Source organism: Molossus molossus, unplaced genomic scaffold (assembly GCF_014108415.1).
Source record: "Molossus molossus isolate mMolMol1 unplaced genomic scaffold, mMolMol1.p scaffold_m16_p_10, whole genome shotgun sequence".
Taxonomy (NCBI): Eukaryota; Metazoa; Chordata; class Mammalia; order Chiroptera; family Molossidae; genus Molossus; species Molossus molossus.
In genome coordinates, this window is record NW_023425345.1 from 37,027,573 (window position 1) to 37,047,828 (window position 20,256).

At 44.2% G+C, this 20,256-nt stretch overlaps 2 protein-coding genes across 6 annotated transcripts in view; one reads left to right on the top strand and one right to left on the bottom strand.

The window, feature by feature from the left end:
- Positions 1 to 20,256, top strand: part of PPFIBP1 (PPFIA binding protein 1) — a 166,474-nt gene that overhangs the window by 66,080 nt on the left and 80,138 nt on the right. The window lies entirely within an intron of this gene.
- On the bottom strand, positions 3,994 to 5,329 carry CUNH12orf71 (chromosome unknown C12orf71 homolog). The gene is made up of 2 exons (XM_036251511.1): positions 4,598 to 5,329; positions 3,994 to 4,272 (listed from the first exon to the last, which is right to left on the bottom strand). Exons 1-2 carry the CDS (start codon positions 5,327 to 5,329, stop codon positions 3,994 to 3,996), a joined length of 1,011 nt encoding a protein of 336 aa, XP_036107404.1.

The following is a 20,256-nucleotide window of genomic DNA, read 5'->3' on the forward strand; positions in this document are numbered from 1 at the left end:
TAATAATGTGATGAATTTTCATTCAACAGTCACAGTCTGAAAAGATAGTTGATGTTTGCCCTCTCATTTGAAAATGCCTCAGGAGTAGTTCTTTATGAGGCTTATTAGATTGAAATCAAATGGGCAGCAAAACCATGGAATCCCTTTGAAAGGTGGGATAGTAAACAGAAATTGTTTAGTAGGGGGATTTCTTGATCTAGGCTTATAATCCTTTGGGGAATTTATCCTAAGGCTTTTATACCTACCCTGCTCCTGACTGGCTCACTCAGAAACTCAGTGTTATCTGATGCGGATCTTATTTCACTTTTGAAAGCAGTGTTGTTCTCTTTGTTGAGGTATTAGGGGGTAGCAGGAAAAGATTGACTTTAGGCAACGCAATATAAAACCCACCCATCCTTCTTGAAATTAGAGAGTACCCTGCATGCAATAGAAGTTCTCCCACTTGCAATTCATAAAGAAAAGATATTTTTGAAGCACTTAATTATTTATCCTACCTAAACAAAACTTCTCTTTAAATATTGAGGTAAGGACCTTACAAGGCACTCTGTGAATTCACTTACAATTTGCTTCATTTTTCTTTTCAGTGTTTTGTAAGAGGATTTGGGGCCAGTATTGTTGTGATAGGTAGACCTGGACCTCTGCATCCTCTTGAGCCGTGAATTTTCACGTGGTGTCCTTTCAGTTTGGAAAAATGATTTGCCTCTCTTTTGCTCGTATGGTATGACCACGTACTTTTTTCTCTCATTGGGATCCTGTTGAGTAAGACATTGGCATCGTATGGGGTGGTCTATAAAATTTACATTAACCTATTCCGATTTGGTGAGAGCTGAATACTCCCTACCTTTACTCGATATGTTCTCACACTGTGTTTCTGGCTTATCTATCTTATGGTGGTGGTATAGATTCTCGAATATGAATGTTTAAGGCAGTATCTTGCTAATTCAAGCAGCTGAGCTTTATGGGTTGCAAGGTTGAGCAGTTCACTTGAAGGAATGATTTTAGTTTTGAGTCTAGAGACAGTGAATCCCCAAATTTATTGCTTAATTAGATTAGCAAGTGACTGGCAAGTATAGGAACTCTACAAGAGGCTTGTGGTGACAGCAAAGCTAGTGTCTCTCTGTGACCACTTCCAGTGCTCTCGATGTGTAGAGGGCCTCCTCCAGCCCCAGCCCCAGCCCCAGCCCCAGCCCACGTGTGTGACACAAAGCAGAGAACCGTTGGCGTGCAGCTACTAACTTCATAGCATATTTGACACCATAATGAATGAGAAGGTACAGAAATACTTCCTGTTTTTAAACACTTTGACTCACTCTCTGAGATGTAGCATGGCAACTCCAAAGAATATTTAGAATTCTAGTTCTTTGCGAAGATTATTTAGTATAAGGGCTTGTAGATTACATTGCTTGAATCACAGAGATAGGTTCATATTTGTCAAGCAAGTTTATACAACCCTGAAAAATGAACAAGACTTCTTTATCGTGGGCAATCTTTTAACTCATTTTAGTTGAGTTTTTCTTAGAGCTTGATTTAAAATGATAACAAAACTCTGGTTACATGTGCTGTGATGATGTCATTTTTCTTTTGGGCGTATCGTAGTGTCTAGTCTGACCCAACATTAAGGCTCCATGTAAATTTGTTGAACTACATTTTGAAATTAGTTGCTGAAGTCCTCTGGTCTTAGGTTTCTCAGTCGTCACCACCTCGCTTGACCTTTCATAGACAGCCATTTTCTCTTCTGCCACGCCCACCCCAACCCTATTTCTGCCCTTAACACTGCTGGTTGTATAGCGACAGAGAGATCATTCTACATCAGATACTGTGTTAAGATCTTGCAGAACTAAGACCTGGTGCTTGCCCTCAAGGGGTCAGAGTCCAGTATAGGTGAATAGTCATGTGGAGAGGTCTGAAAAGTACAGTCGTGGTGTGAGGGTGGCAGGGTGGGAACTGGAGGACAGTTTAAGAAAAGGCAGGGTCAACTTTACCTGGAAGACTCAGTCATGGCCCCATAGTAACCCTAGAGCAGAGTCTCTAAGAACAAGTTGCCCTGGCAGTGGGGGACTTGGGAAGGTAGTGGGGGAAGTTCACCAGGGAATAGAGAAGGGAATCCCTCTGTTTTGTGCATTGGCCCTTATGAGAAGCAAAAGTGTCCGTTGGGGAGTTTGGTGAGAATAGATGAAAAAAGATCTAGGAGAAGAAGAGAGCAAGGCACTGAGAAAGAGAGAAAGCTGCGAGACGCGGTGGGTATGCTAGTTTGGGGAGGAGGTGCGTACATCGGATCTGGAAGGAAGCGAATGAACCTCTTGGAACAGGTATGGTAAAGGAACTCAAAGTCTTGGTGAAGTCAAAGAGCAAGTGAAGGTGGAGGAGCTAGTCCAATGGAAAGATGTTCTCAGAGAGGTGGGTAAAGTGAGGAGTCTGGCTTTGAGGAGATTCAGGATGTGACCAGGATCATATATTACTAAGAAGGCTCTCTTCTTTTATCTCTTCCCTCTCATCGTGTTGTCTTTCCTTGGGCAATATCTTCTCCACTGTCTGCTCATGCAACCTGCCCAAATCGCACGCCTTACTCCACACCAGTTTGTCCAGTGGCCTAAACTAACCTCATTTGTAACTCAAGGAAACTCTGATATAAAACCTCTTAAAATCAACCTTCCCATGTTGAATTGATTATTCTTTGGTACCCAGCGTATACCTCATAAGACTATTCTCACCCATACCCCTTTATAGTCGTGTTTACATGCTTTATCTTAAATAATAAGCCACTTGAGCCCACAGGTTGAGTTTGTTTTTGTTTTGTTTTGAGTAAGCCAGAAAAGTATGTTGCATTCCTGTGTTCTAAATATCTGTGGAAGGAAAGAAGGAAAAGAGGAAGGAAGGGGATAAGGGAATTGAAGTTGAGGGAAGGAAGGAATTTTAGACTAAAAAATTAATACACTTCATGACATGAACTCTGAAGGTAATATAGGATGTAGCAAAAGCTGAAGAAGGAGAGTTCCTGAGAACCTGTGGGTGAATGAGGAGGATGATTGTGGTACTGAGGAGGCGAGTCAAGAACAATAATGGGGAAAGGTCAGGGTGGTACGGACAGGCCTTCAAAGAATTTGACATTTAGAGGCAAGTTGGTGACAATGTAAAGGAAACTCAGAGGGCACAGTGGGGAATGGGCGGGAGAGAACTTGGTTGAGTCAGGATCTGCTGAAACCCATAACTTTCAGTAAATACTGCTTCTATGTGGGAAATATTTCAGTGAGAATTGACTCTTAAACTCTTACTCTTGGATGTCCCTTGGATGAAGACTTCTGGAGAGAATGAATAATAGCAACGACAACAGTAATAATTATGAAGTGCTTCTTTTATCTCATTTATTCTCATAACAACCCTATGTGGTATTTATTATCATCTTTCCCATTTCACGAATGAGGCAAGTTTGGCTTAAAGTGGTTAAGTAGCATTTCCAATTCTCACATTCCTCCTAGGTGGGCCACTTATTTGGTAGCCAAGGCAACACATGCTAGAACCAGTGAGACCCACTAGGCGCCTCCGAACCACAGTCTGAACTCTTGGGACACTGCCGATCGGAGCCCTTCCCGGGTGACAAGTACTCATTGCCACTTGCCCCAGAACTTCAACCAAAGCCATACTGCCAAACTGGGAATCTGATGGGATATCCTGCTGCCTTCTGAAGACAGGGGTTTGGGTTAGTGATAAAATAGGGTGAAATACAATGGGAAGGGGAGTGAGGAGTGAGAAAACACCTTCGTGTGAGAAAGAATAATACTACTTGAACTTTCCAGAGAATATATTTCAGTCTTCTACATAACATATATGGTTCAGCCTGAGTCAAGAGGGTGAGCTGGAAGAGGAAGACATGAATTACAAGGATATTTGTTTTGTTTATTTGGTGGCGGGCGAGGTGGGGGGGGCGGTGACTCACGTGGGTTGTAGAACATGAGCAATCAAAAATGTTTTAAAAACTGGTGATACAGGGTGTTGTTATTCGATGTATTCTTGAAGTTGGATTCCCTTGCTTTCGAGAGAGAGTCTTTTCTTTTGTGTCAGCTGAAGGGGGTACTTGGTGGCCTTCTTGGGATGCTCTCTTCCCCCAAAGGAGGAGAGGACTTGCTGCCTTAGCCAGCGGAAGACCCGCCTGAACTTGAGAAAGGAGAGGGCTTGTGTGCTGGAATGAGTGTCCTCCTCCTCCGGCTGATCTGATGAGATTGGGGAGATCTTTTTAGTACTTGTTCTTTGTCTGCCAGTTGCCTGTCTTACTGTCTGTCGAGGAAAGTAATGATGAGTGAGATGTGTATCCTGGACAACATGGGGACCATATTTACCCATTCATGGGACTCAAGTCCTTTTACCAAAAGTAACCCAACTGTAAATGCAAAGTTTACACACTCATGAATACTTAAACACATACACACAGACGCTCACACTTTTTTTCTTTTATCCTAATTGATAGCCTTTGCTTTCCTATCCTCTTCTCTTCCTCAGTGGTCCTTGGTATTTTCCCTTCAGCTCCACCCTGACCCTTTCCCTTGCTCTTCTCCTGCTCCTGCTCCTGCTCCTGGCCATGTCAGACACCCAGAAGGCCTGCCCTGCTGCACAGCAGGTAGCAATGCTCTCTGCGTTTCACCCCAGCCCCTCTACCAGGCCTGCCCCCTGCTTGCCTGGGAGGCCCCTCTGTACTCACTTCAGCAAGTTCATGTTCCTGAGGCCTTAAAGGAATCTGTGGAAACTGGATGACGTCTTCATTTTGTGGTGGGTGGAACATGGGCAAGTCGTGACAAGTATCATGTCCTTGATGACTGGCCTGAGCCACATCTGGACGGGTGCAGCTGGACAGCTGGAAATCTAACTTTTGAGCAGATTCAGGGAACATAGACTTATCATCTTCATCATCTTTCTGTTTTTCTAGAAATTGCTCAAGCTTTTTCACAAACCCATCCAGTTTGCTGAGAGTCAGTTGTGCCTTTTCTTGGGGGTACTTGTCTGTCCACTGGTTATCTCCATGTAGATCCCAACTAATGACTGAATCTGAATGGTTACAGCCCGTATCAACATCCCAGGCCAGGGTGATGCTGAGTTTGCAAAACTGCTCTGGGTCATCCTGAATTTGGCTTTGTCTCCCCAGGAGTCCCCCTATACTTTCAGTCTTCTGTGACCCTTGGAAAGGAGAGACCAAATGGCTTGAGGGCCCACTGGGAGATGTATCTTCACAGGAGAAGGAGTCCTCGTCGGGGTAGTAGCCCACAGAGAGGCTCAGGTTCGATCCGGAGCTGCAGTCCTCAGCATCTGCACAGTTGCTGCAGGGGCACGAGTCTGCCATGGGGGTCTCAGGCTCACACTTTAGGTCTCCCTCATCTCAGGAGTCTTCCAAAGAAAGAAAAAATAGATGAGGTTGGTGAGAAGAAGCGGGAGTCATTGCACTTAAGCAGTAGCATTATCCATTCCTTTTTCGATCTGGAACTATCCCACTGTGCTAGAATTTCACCCTAATTTGCAATCTCCAATGCAGGCAAAAGAGGCAGCCTCCCCCTTTAAAAATCTCTTTGTGTAATAGTTCCTTCTACTAAGCATCTTCACCTGATGCCTCACATCATCTTACTACAGTTGAAAGAACTTGTCTTGTAAAAAAAAAGAGATCATTATATGAAACTCAAAAATATAAAAATATATAAAGTTGAAAATAAATATGCCTATGACCCCATTGTCCAGAAATAATGATAACCATATTAAAAACATTTTGGTGGATTTCCTTGTAATCTTTTCTTTTCATATGTACAATACTTATACAGACTCCCATTCATGTTCATTGTGGATATGATGTCAACATCAGTTGAAACATTATTTTATGGCCTAACCTGAAATAAACATATATTTGGCTATTTTCTCATTTTTAACCACTGTCTTATTAATGACCAATAGGTGGTGGTTATTGTTTTAATAAATAAATCTGCATTAAAACCCCTTGTCAATAAATCTTTGTCTCTCTTTATAATCCCGTATGTAGGTTGAATGGATCAAAAGTCACAAACATATTAAAGGCTTCTGATACCAAAGTTGACATCAGATTGCTTTCCAGACAGGTTAGATGCCCATCCTCCCACCATCTGATGGCACTTTTTTGTCCAGCTTTTTCTATGGTGTCCCAGTAAGTCAGTGGGGGCCAGGGAGGAGGGCACACACGTGCCCTTGCGCGCGTGCGCGCACACACACACACACGCACGTGCATGTTGCAGACTCTGCCATTCTCTGCCCTGGTGTCTGCCCACGTGAAAGAGGTGCCACCAGCTTAGCCCTAAGCTGAGGATGTTCGAAGTCCTTCAGATCCTGAGTCTTGGTGACTGAAAGTTCAACTGCCAGAAATCTGTGTTCTGGGACTGTTGGTTACCACGGCAACACAAGGACCCAAGTGATAGTCAGAAAAGAGGAAAGAGAAAGGATAGAAAGCCACAAGAGCTAGCCCTTGCTTCCCAAATATTTTGTAACCATACCATCATGGGCTGAAGAGGATCCCTCTTGAAGGCAGAAGGATGGTTACTTCTCTCCTGTCACATGGATGTCTAAGATGGTTGCCATTTTAAGGGAATTTAGAGCCTATTTGGTGAGATGGACATAAACATCCTATTTTAGCACAGAGAGGTAAGTGCAGCAACAGAAGTTAGAAATAGTGGTGTGGGAGAACAGAAGGAGGTGCCTCGTGCCGCCGTGGTTGAGAGTGGGGGGTGGGGGTTGGAAAAGCCTCCTAGAAGACATTGCTTCTGATGTACTTATGAGGAAAGAAGGTAGTGGGGTGAAAAGCAGGGGTATGGCGGGGGGAGAGGGCTGTTCAGGCAGAGGGGCCAGCATGAGCTGGGACACCAAGGTGAGAAACAGCCAATTGTGTTGAGAGATCAAGCAGGGGTCAGTGAGGTCATGGAAGTGCCCCCTGTTAGGGAACTTGCATTTTATCCTGTAAACCTGTACTTGGATGGTACTGTTCATTTATCAGGCACTCTACCAGGTAATTCAAAGTATATTGAAATACTTGACATGATTAAAACAAACAGAACAAAATTCCAGTGGACTAGGCAGCATGAATGTAATTGGTTGGCTTTAATGTGAATGGAATCAATACATTTGCACCAGGTTGAGGGAAATGGGAGGAGAGGAAGTAGGAATAGTGGATACAGAGGAGAGGAGGATGCAGAGTCGAGGTTTGTCTCCACAACTACCCCCCAAATAAAAAAGAGGTAAGGAATCAATATGGGGAAGAGTTAAAAATATAAAATATAGGCAGAGTTGGGGCTGGGGAGAAACCATCTCTACTACCCAACAGAGGCCACCTGGCCTGGGCCACAGACTGCTCACAGCTCTCACGAATGAGTGGGGACCTAGATTAATCCCCAGGGGTGTAAGTCAGGAGCAATATATTCCCTAGCATTTGAGGTGTACTTCCTACATGCCAGGTCCTGCCCTAAGCACTTTGCATGTGTTTGTTTCATTCTTACAGCAACTCAGTCAGTTATCATTATATGCTCTGTTGTACCGAAGAAGGAACCAAAGTATGAGCAGTTCTATAACTTGCCCACCATCCCAGATCATAAACTCTAGAACCCGGAATCGACTGCAGGCCGTCTGGCTCCAGAGTCCCTATTCTCACCCTCTACACAGTCTTGTCTTTCAGGAGGCTGACTGCCCGCGTCCTCCCTGAAAGATTCTTGGGAGAGTTGACCCAGTCAAAAATCAAACCTGTATTCTGATTACTTGAAAGAAACTCCTTTGAGTAAAACAGTGTGTTCTAAAATACCTGTAAGAGGTGGTACATGGGACTGGCCCGAAACAGTGGCGTCCACGTTCGGGGCAGACTGAAATGAGATTTAAAATGAATATTCAGCTTCCTCTTTGGCATAATGACATCTGGATCCCTCTGTTTGGTTTTCCATAAAAACTCTGTGACTGCCTTCCAGAACTCTGGGAGCCTAGAAAAGAATTCATAAGTAGCTTTCTTTCCCTGCAGCTGGAGTGAAGGGGTATGTTGTACCAGTGCCCATTGAAATAGAACACTTTGAGATAAATATAAACATTTAAGTAGCAGAAAATTATTTCCTAGCCTAAATGACTGAAGTTTAGAGTAAGATAAAAAAAACTTAAATGGGGGCAGCCTCAGAGAAAACTGATATTTTAAAAATTATTTATACTGTCCTGACTGGTTTGCTCAGTGGTTAGAGCATCGGCCTGTGGACCAGAGTTGTGGGTTCGATTCCCGTCAAGGGCATGTGCCTCGGTTGTGGTCCTGTCCCCTGCCCAGGTCGAGGTTGTGTGGGAGGCAACCAGTCCATGTGTCTCTCTCCCACTGATGTTTCTCTCTCTCTCTCTCACCCTCCCTCTCTCTCCTACCCTCCCTCCCTCCTCTCTATCTGAAGATAACTGGAAAAATATCCTCAGGTGAGGATTAAAAAATGTATATATCAAGAGGAACACTTTGTAAAGTACATGATTGTCTAACCACTATGCTGTGTACCTGAAACTAACACAAAATAATATTGAATGTAACCTGTAATTAAAAAAATAAAATAAAATATAAAAAAAAAATGTATACCATTTCTCTATATTTCTCTCTCATACACACACACACACACACACACACACACACACTTCATTTAAAGATATGTAAAAGTCCCTGAAATTCCTATTTTGCCCAGAGAAAAATCACTGTCAGTAGTTGAGCTGTGCTGATTGATGCGGGTATTTTCGGAAGCCACAGTGGCACAGGTCACCCTTACGATGCCACGCCGATGCCACGCCGAAGGGCAGAGACAGTTCTGAAGTACAGCTGAGCTCCCACCTCTAGTAACAGATTAGCGGGTTTGGGTTTTCAGTAACAATACCACTGTGTTAATTCTTTAAGGCCTTCATTTGACTTGCTGGTCTAGCTTCCCTTGGGTCACAGTCATCTTATCTAAATAGTATAAGCCGGCTCATCATTACCTTTTCTCTTGAAGCAAAATCATCCATAATAAAAGCCTCTTGAGGTTTTAAAATGACAGCATGTCATGAATTTACAATGTTTTAGGCCTGAAGCCAGTATTTGACTTGATGGGATTTGGAACTTAAATATATAGAGTAGGAAACTTATAATTTAGAAATTAAACTGCTCTTATGGTTAATGTTGTGTGTTAATCTGACTGGACCACAGAGTACCCAGATATTTATTTGGTTAAACATTTTTCCGGGTGTGTCTGGGAGGGTGTTTCTGGATGCGATGAACAGTTGAATCGTCAAACTGAGTAAAGCAGATTGCCCTCCCCAGTGTGGGTGGGCATCATCCAATTCTTTGAAGACCTGACTGGATAGAACCAAAAACGAAGGAAGGGAGAATTCTCTCTCTACCTGTCTTTGAGCTGGGACATTGGTCTTCTCCTGTCTTTGTACTCAGAGTGGATCTGACATCATCAGCTCCCCTGATTCTTGGGTGTCTGGACTTGGGCTGGAACTTACATTATCAGCTTTCCTGGTTCTCAGGCCATTGGACTCTGACTGGAAAATGCCATTGGCTCCTCTGGGTCTCCAGCTTGCCAGTGGCAGATCTTGAGACTTTTCAGAATCCATAACCATGTGAGCCAGTTTCTTATAATAAACCTCTTTTTAAAAATACTTATGTGTATATGTATGTGTGTGTATTTATATATGTGTGTATATGTACATATACATATATACATATTTGTACTATTGGCTCTGTTCCTCTGGAGAACTCAGATTATTATAGCTACTTATTCAGTGTTTGAAATTATGAAATATTTTTAACAATACAAAGAGACATCATGGACCCCGTGATATGATGCACTGAAGACACAGCATCATTTCTGTGGTGGTCTTGCCAAAAACGCACCCTCTTGGCCTAAGAATGGACAAACCCCGATTGTGAGACATTCAACAAAGTAACTGTCAAGTGTCAAGGTCATAATAGGCAAAGACTGAGAAACTGTCACAGACCAAGGGGAAATAACCGAATGCACTGCAGGTGGGATCATAGAGATAAAGGGCATTAGTGTACAACCTGGGAAGATGTCAGTATGTTCATATTAGTTAATAGTAGTATACCAAAGTTAGTTTCCTGGTCTGATTATTCTTGTGTTAAGATGCTAACATTAAGGTGAGGGATGTATGGGTACTGTTCTGCAACTTCTCTGTAAGTCTAAAGTGAGGTCAAAACAAAAAAAATGTTGAGAAATGTTTAAAGTAGAGTAATGATGCAACAGAAACGTATATACGTATAATCCATTTTCGTCAAGTCTTAACATTTTGCCATAGTTGGTTCATTGTTTCTCTGGAAAGAAAGAAAGCATTCTACATAAAACTTAAGCCCTCGTACTCCTTCCCTGATCCCCCTTTCCCCCCACTTCTGCCAGAATCACTATCCTGAAATGATACTTATCTCATGCATGCTTTACAGATGAATATATTATTACGTTTGAAGACAAAAATCAATGTAAATATGAATTCACTTATTCCACTGACCTGTCCACTTAAAAATGGTTAAGATGGTAAATTTTGTCATGTTTATTTTACCACCATAAAAAAATATTGAGAGGAAAAACCCAATGTAAACAGACTGCAAGGGATGCTCTTTAGAAAAGAGGAAGTCCCCTATTCTCATAGCTTGTTTGGTTTTATAAGAATTATTGTGACAAGGTCATCCTTTTTTCCCAACGAGATTCTTAGCTGAAATATTTACAGTGTTTATTTTTTGGGGTGTGGAGAGGACGGGTACAATTTTCTGTGCTCTATTTATATGTTCATTCTCAAACACACAAAACCTTATCGAAGCTCCTGTACTTAATGAAAGGAGGAGGATGGGGAAAATAGGATTTGGGTGTATGCAAAGTTAAATGTCATCGAGCCTCTGCTAGTTGCTTTCATATGTTTGATCCTTTAATTTTCATGACAACCAGAGTCTGAGTGATGTCTTTTCACCGCAGTCTTAACTTGTGCAGGTCAGAGCACCCGGATCTGCCTCCGGAGTCCTGAGGCCTCGCCGAGCGAGGCTGCAGCGGCTGAGAACTGGCCTCGGCTGCTGATTCCTCATGGATTGAAATGATTAGTCAACAGTGACAGGAGATGGGAACCTGTAGGTCTCCTTTTCCACAGCTTCACCTCCCAGTATTGCCATGAAAGCAATCCACATTCTCCTCAGCACACCGGCAGTCTTGCTGTGTGAGCTCTAGAACCGTGCTCTCTTGCAGGGTAGCCCCTAGCCACATGTAGCAGTTGCATTTAAAATTAACTTAAAATGTTGGTTTTTCAGTCACACTAGTCACATTCTGAGTGCTCAGTGACCACCTGTGACTAGTGGCTACCTTATTGTACCAGGCAGACAAAATATTCTCATTATCGCAGAAGGTTCTCTTGGACCGAGTTGCCCTGGAGTTTCCTACGCTCTGTCCTTTCGTGTATTTGGGTAGCACTCCGAACAAAAGGAAGTTTCACTAGAGGCAGATGGGACGAGATTCTAGCATCAAGATTTAGCTAACCTGTCTGGATCAGGTGACAACATTTCATCCAAAGCATCTAGAAACAGGACTGGTAGAAGTCTTCCACTGAGGGCACCATTTGAAGGGTTTGATAAGCGGGTTAGACAGGTTCTTGTATTTAGTTTATGCAAGAGTAGGACTATCTGCATAATACCATAGCCCATCATGAACACCATTTAACGGATGAAAAACCATTGCGCAGCCATTATGCTCGATAACAACCCTCTGGCGTTCATCAGAGAGAAACATAGTTGACTTGATTTTCTGTGTATGTGAGCTTTTAATTAGTCATTCAGATGATAACCACCTGAGCATAGGATAAAGATCATTATCTCCTTTGTTTCACAAATGGCCATTTGGAAGCATTTTGAAAAATTGCAATGAGGCAGGCTGAGTCTAGATGGTCTCATTCGGTCCTTAGAGCACTGGCCAGTAGGCAGTGCAGGTGTTGACCTCTGGGCTTGATTGAATCCCTCAAAGTCCTGTGGCCAGGCTATTGCCTGATGAAGCTAGTTGCTTCTTTATTTCACAAATGAGAACTAAATGCAACTGATTTATACAGTTGCCAAATGTAACTTACAGCTTTTCTTGTTCTGTTTCCCAATGTCAAGGCCCACACCTACTTCAGGAGAGACTGGCGGTGCCTCACGCATCGCAAGCCCCAGAACCAGAGGCTTCTGCTCTCTGTCACAGTGCTTCCCGTATTTTCCAAGCTTTTTACTAATTTAACCCCGGTGTCCCTACCCAATGAGTGCCTTTCAAGTTCTAGGCTACTTCTAGCAGCAGCAAACTCATTTTTAACTTGGCTTTGCTTCACCTATAACATTGAGATGATGTCTTCCTTGCAGAGTGTTTGTCATGATTACTGATCATGTATGTGGGATGCTTGACAGATGGTTTATTTTTATTCCATACTTTAGGAAACTGAAGCTTCTTCCTCTTTTATTGGCACTGCTCTGGAGAAAAAAATTTCTCTTTTTTAATTTTCAAATTTCAGAGAGAGCCTCATTTCCAACCTTGATCGAATATAAAACACATTTGTGCATTTAATAATCACAGTTGTTTTGTGTGGTTATCTGACTGTTCCCCCCGCCCCAGGCACTGGACTGGAGCCGCACAGGGAAAGGCCAACCCATGTTGTTGTAGACGGTGTCTGCATCTGCCAGCAGGGTGCCTGGTCGTCGGACTTCTCCGGGGTTCTGGAGGGCATCAGAGTTAGCGTCTTTTCCCGCTGTGTCCCCTATAGGAGCCACACTGGAGACTTGTGCATTTCTAGTGTGTTCTCCTGTTGGGGTGGAAATGCCCAGAAGGGATCCTTTTGGGGCTAAGCAGAGGTCTGGTGAAATGATGTCTAATCTAGGCGTTCAGACACCACAGCTGCAAATTGTTTGAGGCCAACAGTTCTTCCCTTGGCACCATTCTAAATTGGGTAGACAGAACTGTTGGCAGGAAGAGTTTTCCACAAGAAGTCTTTGGGGAAAAGGATGGGGAGGATGTAGACGTCCCAGGTGCTTTTAGTTATCTCAGAGGAAACAAGAAACCAGACTGACTCATTTCACTTCTCCTTACGGGACCAGTAGTCAAGTGCTGGTTCTCTAGGGGACTGCAAAGGAAGGGCCCAAGGTGGGAGTGAGGGGGAGAAATCGAAGGAGACATGCTCCAGGTTGATTTTCCAGAAGGACTCCAAGAGTTGAGAGGCATATAGACTGGCATGCAGTTCCCCAACTAACCCAGTGGGAGAAATAAGGAGGTAGTCTGCAGTATTTTCCTTGTATTCTGGAAAAGCAGAAAGATGGTATCTGAGGAACAAATGAAGAATGAATGTGAATAGGAGCAGGACATGCGAATGCCTACTATAAATAATAATTCAATTTAATTAGAAGGGAACTAGAAGAAAAGCAGAATGGTAACAGGTGAGTCTGGGCGGGGCTAGGGCAAGATGCAGGTGGGTGTTTCTCTGTATCTCTCTGCCCCTTTATCCTCAGCATCATAGAGTTCCCACCAGTAGACTCTGCCTGTGGACCAAATCCTCCCGCCCCTGCTTCCCCTCCCAGCTTTAAATAAGTTACCAATTCAGCACTTTACATTTCTCTCCAACCTTTCCTTAGCACAGATAAAGCTTTCTCTCCATGTGCCTGAGGCTAAATAAAATTAAGCTACAGGAAGTTCCCCACCTCTGGCTCAGATCTCCCCCAGCATGTGAATGGATGCTCTTGTGTGCCTGTACAATGGTCTCTATTCAAGTATAACCTCTTGTGCACGTTTCTATTGGGAGGATCCTTTGCTACCCAGAATGCACTTGTGGTGGCCTACCAGCTTAGGACATGGTTAATGAAAATGACATTGGTTAATGAAAACTATAGGAAATGATCAAAGCTTCTTCAAACATTTTGAAGATAAAAATAACTTCTTTTTTTAAATCACAAAAACAATGCTAGATGATTATGGAAAATTACAAGATACAAGACAAAAAGAGGACATATTTTTAACAGTCTACTGAAGCCCAAAGTTTAGGTGTAGAAATCAGATTACTGGTTGCCAGGAGCTAGCAGTGGGAAGTGGTAGGTGCTGCAGGGACCAGCGGGGATGGAAGTAATCTCCTACCAGCACTGGCCAGTGAAAAGGCAATTTGAGCCACAAATGCAAGCCAGCACCTTTTAATTTTCCAATTTTGGCGGTGGTTACCCAACTGTGTACATTTATCAGAACTCACTGAATTGTACACCTAAAAAGGGTGACATTTACATGTTAAGTGTACTCAATTTAAAAACAAACACAGTTTTCTGCTAGCCAGAGTGAGCCAGAATAGGTTCTTCCCATGAACATTTATTAAACTTATTCCCTTAAAATGAATCTCAGAAGTGGTATTTGGCTACTTAAAAAAGAAAAAGAAAGGATATTCATACAGGGCTGGTAATTTTTACAGACTTCAGACATATGTGTGTCTTTCCTACACAGCTTAGTTTAGAAAGGACTGGTGAAAATGTAATTAGTTAAATTAAATTAAAAAAGAAAAAAGGATTTGCATGTGTTTGACAAGATAAAGATGAGCACAAATTGTTTTGAGAAAGACCCAATGCTAATTCTAGGAAAGAGCTTGTCCTTTCTGTTTCATAATTACTTCTCTTGCAATAGTATTAAAAGTCATATCTCTCTGGACTGCCTTCGGCTTCTGTTACATAACTTGCTTCATAGTAACTATTTTGACAGTAGATCTGCCTGTCTGTAGGCATTTTTGGGGTGTGTATGGGGGGATGGAGCTCACATATCTACTTGATAGGAGGGGGTGTGGAGCAGTTGTTTGTGGGGGAGTACGTTTAACTTTCAGAACGAAAGCCAGGGAATATTTTTGGGTGTGGAACAATGTGTCACTAGTTATAAATAATGTCATTTGCCATTTGGCAGCTGTTTTGGTGTTTGTTTCTTTTTACACCTAAAAAAAGTCCATGTTTAAATTTTGTTGAAGCTAATGTAAACATCGACAGTTTACAGAGGAACAAGTCTAGGAGAAATAGGTAGAAAGAGTATCTTCTAAATAGTCTTACTGTCTGAATTCCTGGACTGAAAGATAAAAAGATAAAATTTATTGGGGCTGGAAAACTGATCCCATTAGTACAGGCTGGGGAAGACCCGCCGACGGGAAGTTATCCCACAACGTTTGTAGAGCACCCAGTGTGATGTCCCTGTTGTAAAACTCGAGAAGCTACCGAGCACCTTCGAGAAGGAGACCTCAGGTGAAGAAGGCAAGCTCTTCTCGTTTTGTTTCTTCTCAGCGCGGGGCTTAGTTCAGTGTTCTGTGCCTAAGAAGCAATTCCTCTAAGTCTGTTCTTTCCAAGATGAATTGCATCTACCTCAAGGGTGATCAGATTTCAGTGTGCATTGAAAACACAGATCCCTGCCCCAAGAAATGTCTAGTTTGAGAGGTAGAAATGGGGCCTGGAATCCGCACCCTCAACATGCCCTTGCCGGTAGACTCCACCTTGAGAAACACCGATTTAGAACAACCGGTTAGACTTTTATTAGGTTTTACTTGTATTAGACACTATGATGAATCCACATAAAAGGCGGGGTTCCTGCTGTGAACATGCTCACGTGGCTCCCGACACGAGGCGGGGTATTTGGTGGGACAGGTGGGAAGTGAAGGAGACCAAGCTGGGTGCCTGGGCAGCTTGAGGGAGATCGTGTGAGAGCCAAGAGGGAGGATGGCATCACCACGGGAAGGAGCTTCACTGCGATACCGGCTGCAATCTTGAAGCACCAAGGAAATTCTAACACAATTTCACAAAGAAATGTGGAAATGAGGAAGCGGACATGAAGGGAATCTAATGGTCAGTGGTTCTTTATTTTATTATTTTTTTAGAATCCTCATCCGAGGACATTTTTCCATATTTTGTTCAGATACAGTGGGAGGCGGGGAGAGAGAGAGAGAGAAACATCGATGTGAAAGGGACACATCGAGTGGCTGCCACCCGCACGACCCAACCAGGGCCGGGGACAATCTGCAACCCAGGTACAAGCCCCTAGCGGTAACCGAACCCGGGTCTCTCTGGACTGCAGGCCGACGCTCTAACCGCTGAGCCAAACTGGCCAGGGCTAATTGTCAGTGGTTCTTGAATGTGCATTAGAGTCACCTGGAGGACTTGTTCAGCGCAGACGGCCGAGCCCTGCCCTTAGAGTTTCTGATTCAGTAGGTCTGGGGTGGAGCCTGAGTATTTTCATTTCTAACGAGTCCCCAAGTTCTGCTGATGCTGCTTGGTTTGGGGACCACACTGTGAGACTCACTGCTCTTCGCGGTGCCTTGATTTATCAAACATCTGAGGTGGGGGCAAGATGGAGAAGGGGATGGTCGTCCAGGTGTTATGTGACCAAGAGCTCCTATTCCAGGGGCTTATCTTTTCCCCCTTTTCTTCTGAGATGTGTTTACCCTCAGGGCAACTGGTCCAACCAAGAATACTCTGGGGCAGGAGGGTGGGGGCAGCAATGTGATCATCAAGAATACTTTGAGAACTACAAATCTTATATTCAGCATGTAGCCACAGTGCTTTTAAACTCTGGTCAAAATTGTATTTCTCCAATTCTATAAAGAAAAAAGTAAGAATGGTATGTCACATTTTAGTACCAGCTTTTACTGGAAGGCATGTTAACCCACTGCTTTGTGGAAGCCCCAACTCTAACTCTGAACTCACGACCCCAACCCTTCCGCCTGCTCCCCCTCCAGCGTTCTTTATAAGCAGCGTCGGCCTCTGCCCGGTTTTCCTGGCACAGGCTGGGCGTCTTCCCGGACATGTTCCTTCTCTCTCACACTTCTTCCTTGCCTCTCGTCATTCACAAGGCCCCGTCTGTTCCATCTTTTAACGTATTCTGTCTGCTTTTCTGTTGTCATTTGGTCTGTCCACTAACTCTCCCATGGACTTTTCCCTATCTTCTCTGGCTTCCTTCTGATTCATCATCTACACAGGAGCCAGAAAGAAACACAAACCATATCAGGTGACACCTGTGCCTAAGACCCGTCCGCGACCACCATTTGTATGTGGGATAATCTTTAGAGTCTCAAGGGGGCCCATGTGGACCCTGCATGGCCTGGTCCCTGCCAGCATCCCCCTCTGTGTTCTTTCAACTCCCGTCCCAATGACTGTTCACCGCCCGAACTGCGCATGTGTGCAGCCGAGCCCTTGGCTGAGGTGGTTCCAGACGGCACTCCGAGGCTGTCGCCGAGGAGGGGAAGGCGGTGCTGGGCCTTAGGGAGCGTCTGCCACTAGAAAAGGGCGCCTGCAGGCAGATGCGGCCTTGCCGGGACAGGCTGGGTCTCAGCCTGCACTTGCCAGGGCAGGGCACCCTGCGCGGGACACAGCCTGCTCAGCCAGAGTGGTGACCCTGACTCGAGGTGCCTTTCGGTTCGCTTCCAGATTAAAATGGGTCTGTTTGCTCTACTTAGAAGCGGAGTCCCGAGCAGCTTCTGGAAATCCCCATAGCCTGGTGATGTCGTAATCAGACGTTTGAAGAGGCTTTTACCATGAAGCTGGACAAATGGGTTTTGGCTTGACTAGGGTAACGTGCATAGGTCTTTTGAAGTCGGCATGGTGCTTGAAAATACATCTGTGCTGCTCGCTTACTAGCCCTGCCCCAAGTTGACGAGCAGGAGTGATTGACTGTCTAGAGTGTGTCTACATGGTAGCATCTAAGTTTGGAACTGAATGCTTAAAGCCCGCAGACTTCGGTGGTTTTAGTCTGTGGAGGGGGCCTCCAGCTCGTCGGAGAGGCATGGCATTCTCTCATTTGACATGTTTGCTCTTGTAGAAATGGTTTGAAGTAAGTGAGACCTGGCAGGAGAAGAAATGGGAGGAGCCCTAATTCCTGGTAGGCATGAGTCATCTTACAACCATTTAAATCGAACATTTTATTAAGCAGTTTCATTGTCGGTACAAAACTGTTCATCAATCCTAGATTGCTTTGATGTACATGTTATATGTCCACATATCCTCTGCCAGGATCCTAGCATAAATCTCTCCCTGAACAGACACTGAGTAAATATCATCATGATAATTTTGCCTTTGATGTGGGGGCAGTTTTTGGTTCTTGTTTTTAAACTCAGTGTTGAATATTGTTGTCTTTTTTCAGCTTTGTGGTTGTGCCAACATTTTATTTGTGGCAGGGGGAATATAAGAAAGTATGAAAAACAACCACACATTCGCAACACCTTTGTAGTTTCAAACACTATTGGACACTCTCTGGGTGTCGTTGCTGGGTCTCTCAGTAGAAATAGAATTTGAATCTGGGAGCAAGGAAAACTCTTTAAGTGTTTGTTTTGATACTGAAATTGCTGAATATGCTGTGTCTAATAGGATGCATTTATCGTGTTCATTACTGGGTTATAAAAGGCAGTAGTTGAATGTTTTCTCTGGAAAGAATGTAACACGGCCAGCAAATCGATGCCTACACAACACGTTCTTCTACAAAGAGCAGAGTCTGGGTTTCTCAGGCCGGGTGCCCTGTAAACTCTACTCCATAGGCGGCCCTGTACCCTTGTAATCATGGGCCATCTTCCTCTGGCCGTTGGTCAGTCTGTGGCTGCCTGACTCAGCATCTGGCCCCTTGTATTAGTTTGTTAGGACTCCCATAACAAAGCACCACAGACTGGGTGTCTTTTTTTGTTTTTTTTTTTGTTCAGGTAGAGTGGGAGGGAGAGAGAGGAACAGAGAGAGAGAGAGAAACATCGATGTGAAAGGAACACATTGAGTGGCTGCCACCCACACAACCAAGCAGGGCCGGGGACAAACTGCAACCGAGGTACATGCCCTTAGCGGGAACCGAACCCGGGTCTCTCAGGACCGCAGGCCTACGCTCTAACCGCTGAGCCAAACCAGCCAGGGCCAGACTGGGTGTCTTAACCAACAGAAATGTCTTCTCCAGTCCGGAGACTGGAAGTCCCAGGTCAGAGTGTTGTCAGGCTTGGAGCCCTCTGAGGTCTTCAGGGGTGGATCTCTCCTGGCCTTGCAGATGGCTATCTTCTTTTGTTTTTCACGTTATCTTCCTTCTGTGCATATTTCTGTGTCCAAATTTCCCTTTTTTACAAGGACACTGGTCATATTCGATGGAATAGGGCTCACCCTAGTGATCTCATTTTAATTTTATTATCTTGGTAAAGACCCTATCTCCAAATAAGGTCACATTCTGAGGTACTGGTGATTGGGACTTCAACATATGAATTTTGGGAGAGACAGTTCAACTCAGCAGACTACCTACAGTTGAGCTTCAATACAAATTAGCCTCAGAAACCTAGCAATATTTATTTTGGAGTCTCCTATAAATCACCAAAAGAAATCTGTAAATTGGCTGAACTTTCACCTCTTTTCCTGACCCAAAGAGAGCACCTCAGTGTTGGTGGTGGTTCTGCAGATAACAGCGCTCTCTCCCACGTTCATTTCATGAGTCACTCGGCCGAAAAGTGTTAAATAAATGAAAACAAGTATGAAAGCAGCACCTTTAATGAGGGGACTTAAGCCACACCCTTTCCATCCAGGTCCATGACCCGCGAAATGTCTAACCCATTCCATGTTCCGAGGATTTGAAACATAACATGTTGACCCGTAGTGTGTTTTTACTGGGCACTTGTTAGAGTTCTACCATTCTTGCATAACCTTTATTTCCCACATAAGCCTCGTTTAGCTGAGTGGTTCTGACACCCACAGCTCTCCCATGCTTTGGGCTGACGGTTTCTTCCAGGAGCTGGCTGCTGAATTTTCTGGCAGGTCATTGTGATGCTGTCCAGTGACCCCTTCAGAGGTGCAGATTCTTGAGCTGAAGGATGTCTTCCTTTTCTCTTATGGGCCTTTCCAAGTTTCTGGAAGATTAGGTATCTCCCAGACCTCTTCCTCCGCAGACCCCTGGCTCCTGTCATGCTTGTCTGCCCATCTGTTTTCTTAAGCTTACCTCCTTCCCTGTTCCCAGGTGTAGGGTGTGTTAACGTGGCTGCATGGACCTTCCTAGGCTTCTGGGTGTTGAGGCACTGCTCCAGTTCGGTTCCTCCTAGCCTCCGAGACCAGATGAATGGGATCTTCTCTCCTGTCCCTACTGAATGAGTCAGGTGTTGTCTCCCCTCAGGTATATTCTAAAATGTCAGCAAGGTGTTAATAAAACCACCATCACTGCTGGAAACGGAATTTAGGGCTGGTTAGATACCACAGGCATCCTCATCCTGCATGCCTCTGTGAGCCTGGGGCAGACAGATGGAAGGAGACTA

Bases quoted from the DNA above. Each gene is read 5' to 3' on its own strand.
- CUNH12orf71 (XM_036251511.1), bottom strand. From the start codon at position 5,329: ATGGCAGACTCGTGCCCCTGCAGCAACTGTGCAGATGCTGAGGACTGC. The intron at 4,273-4,597 runs GCAGGCCTTCTG...TTTCCTCGACAG, and splicing joins GCTACCTGCTGTGCAGCAGG to ACAGTAAGACAGGCAACTGG.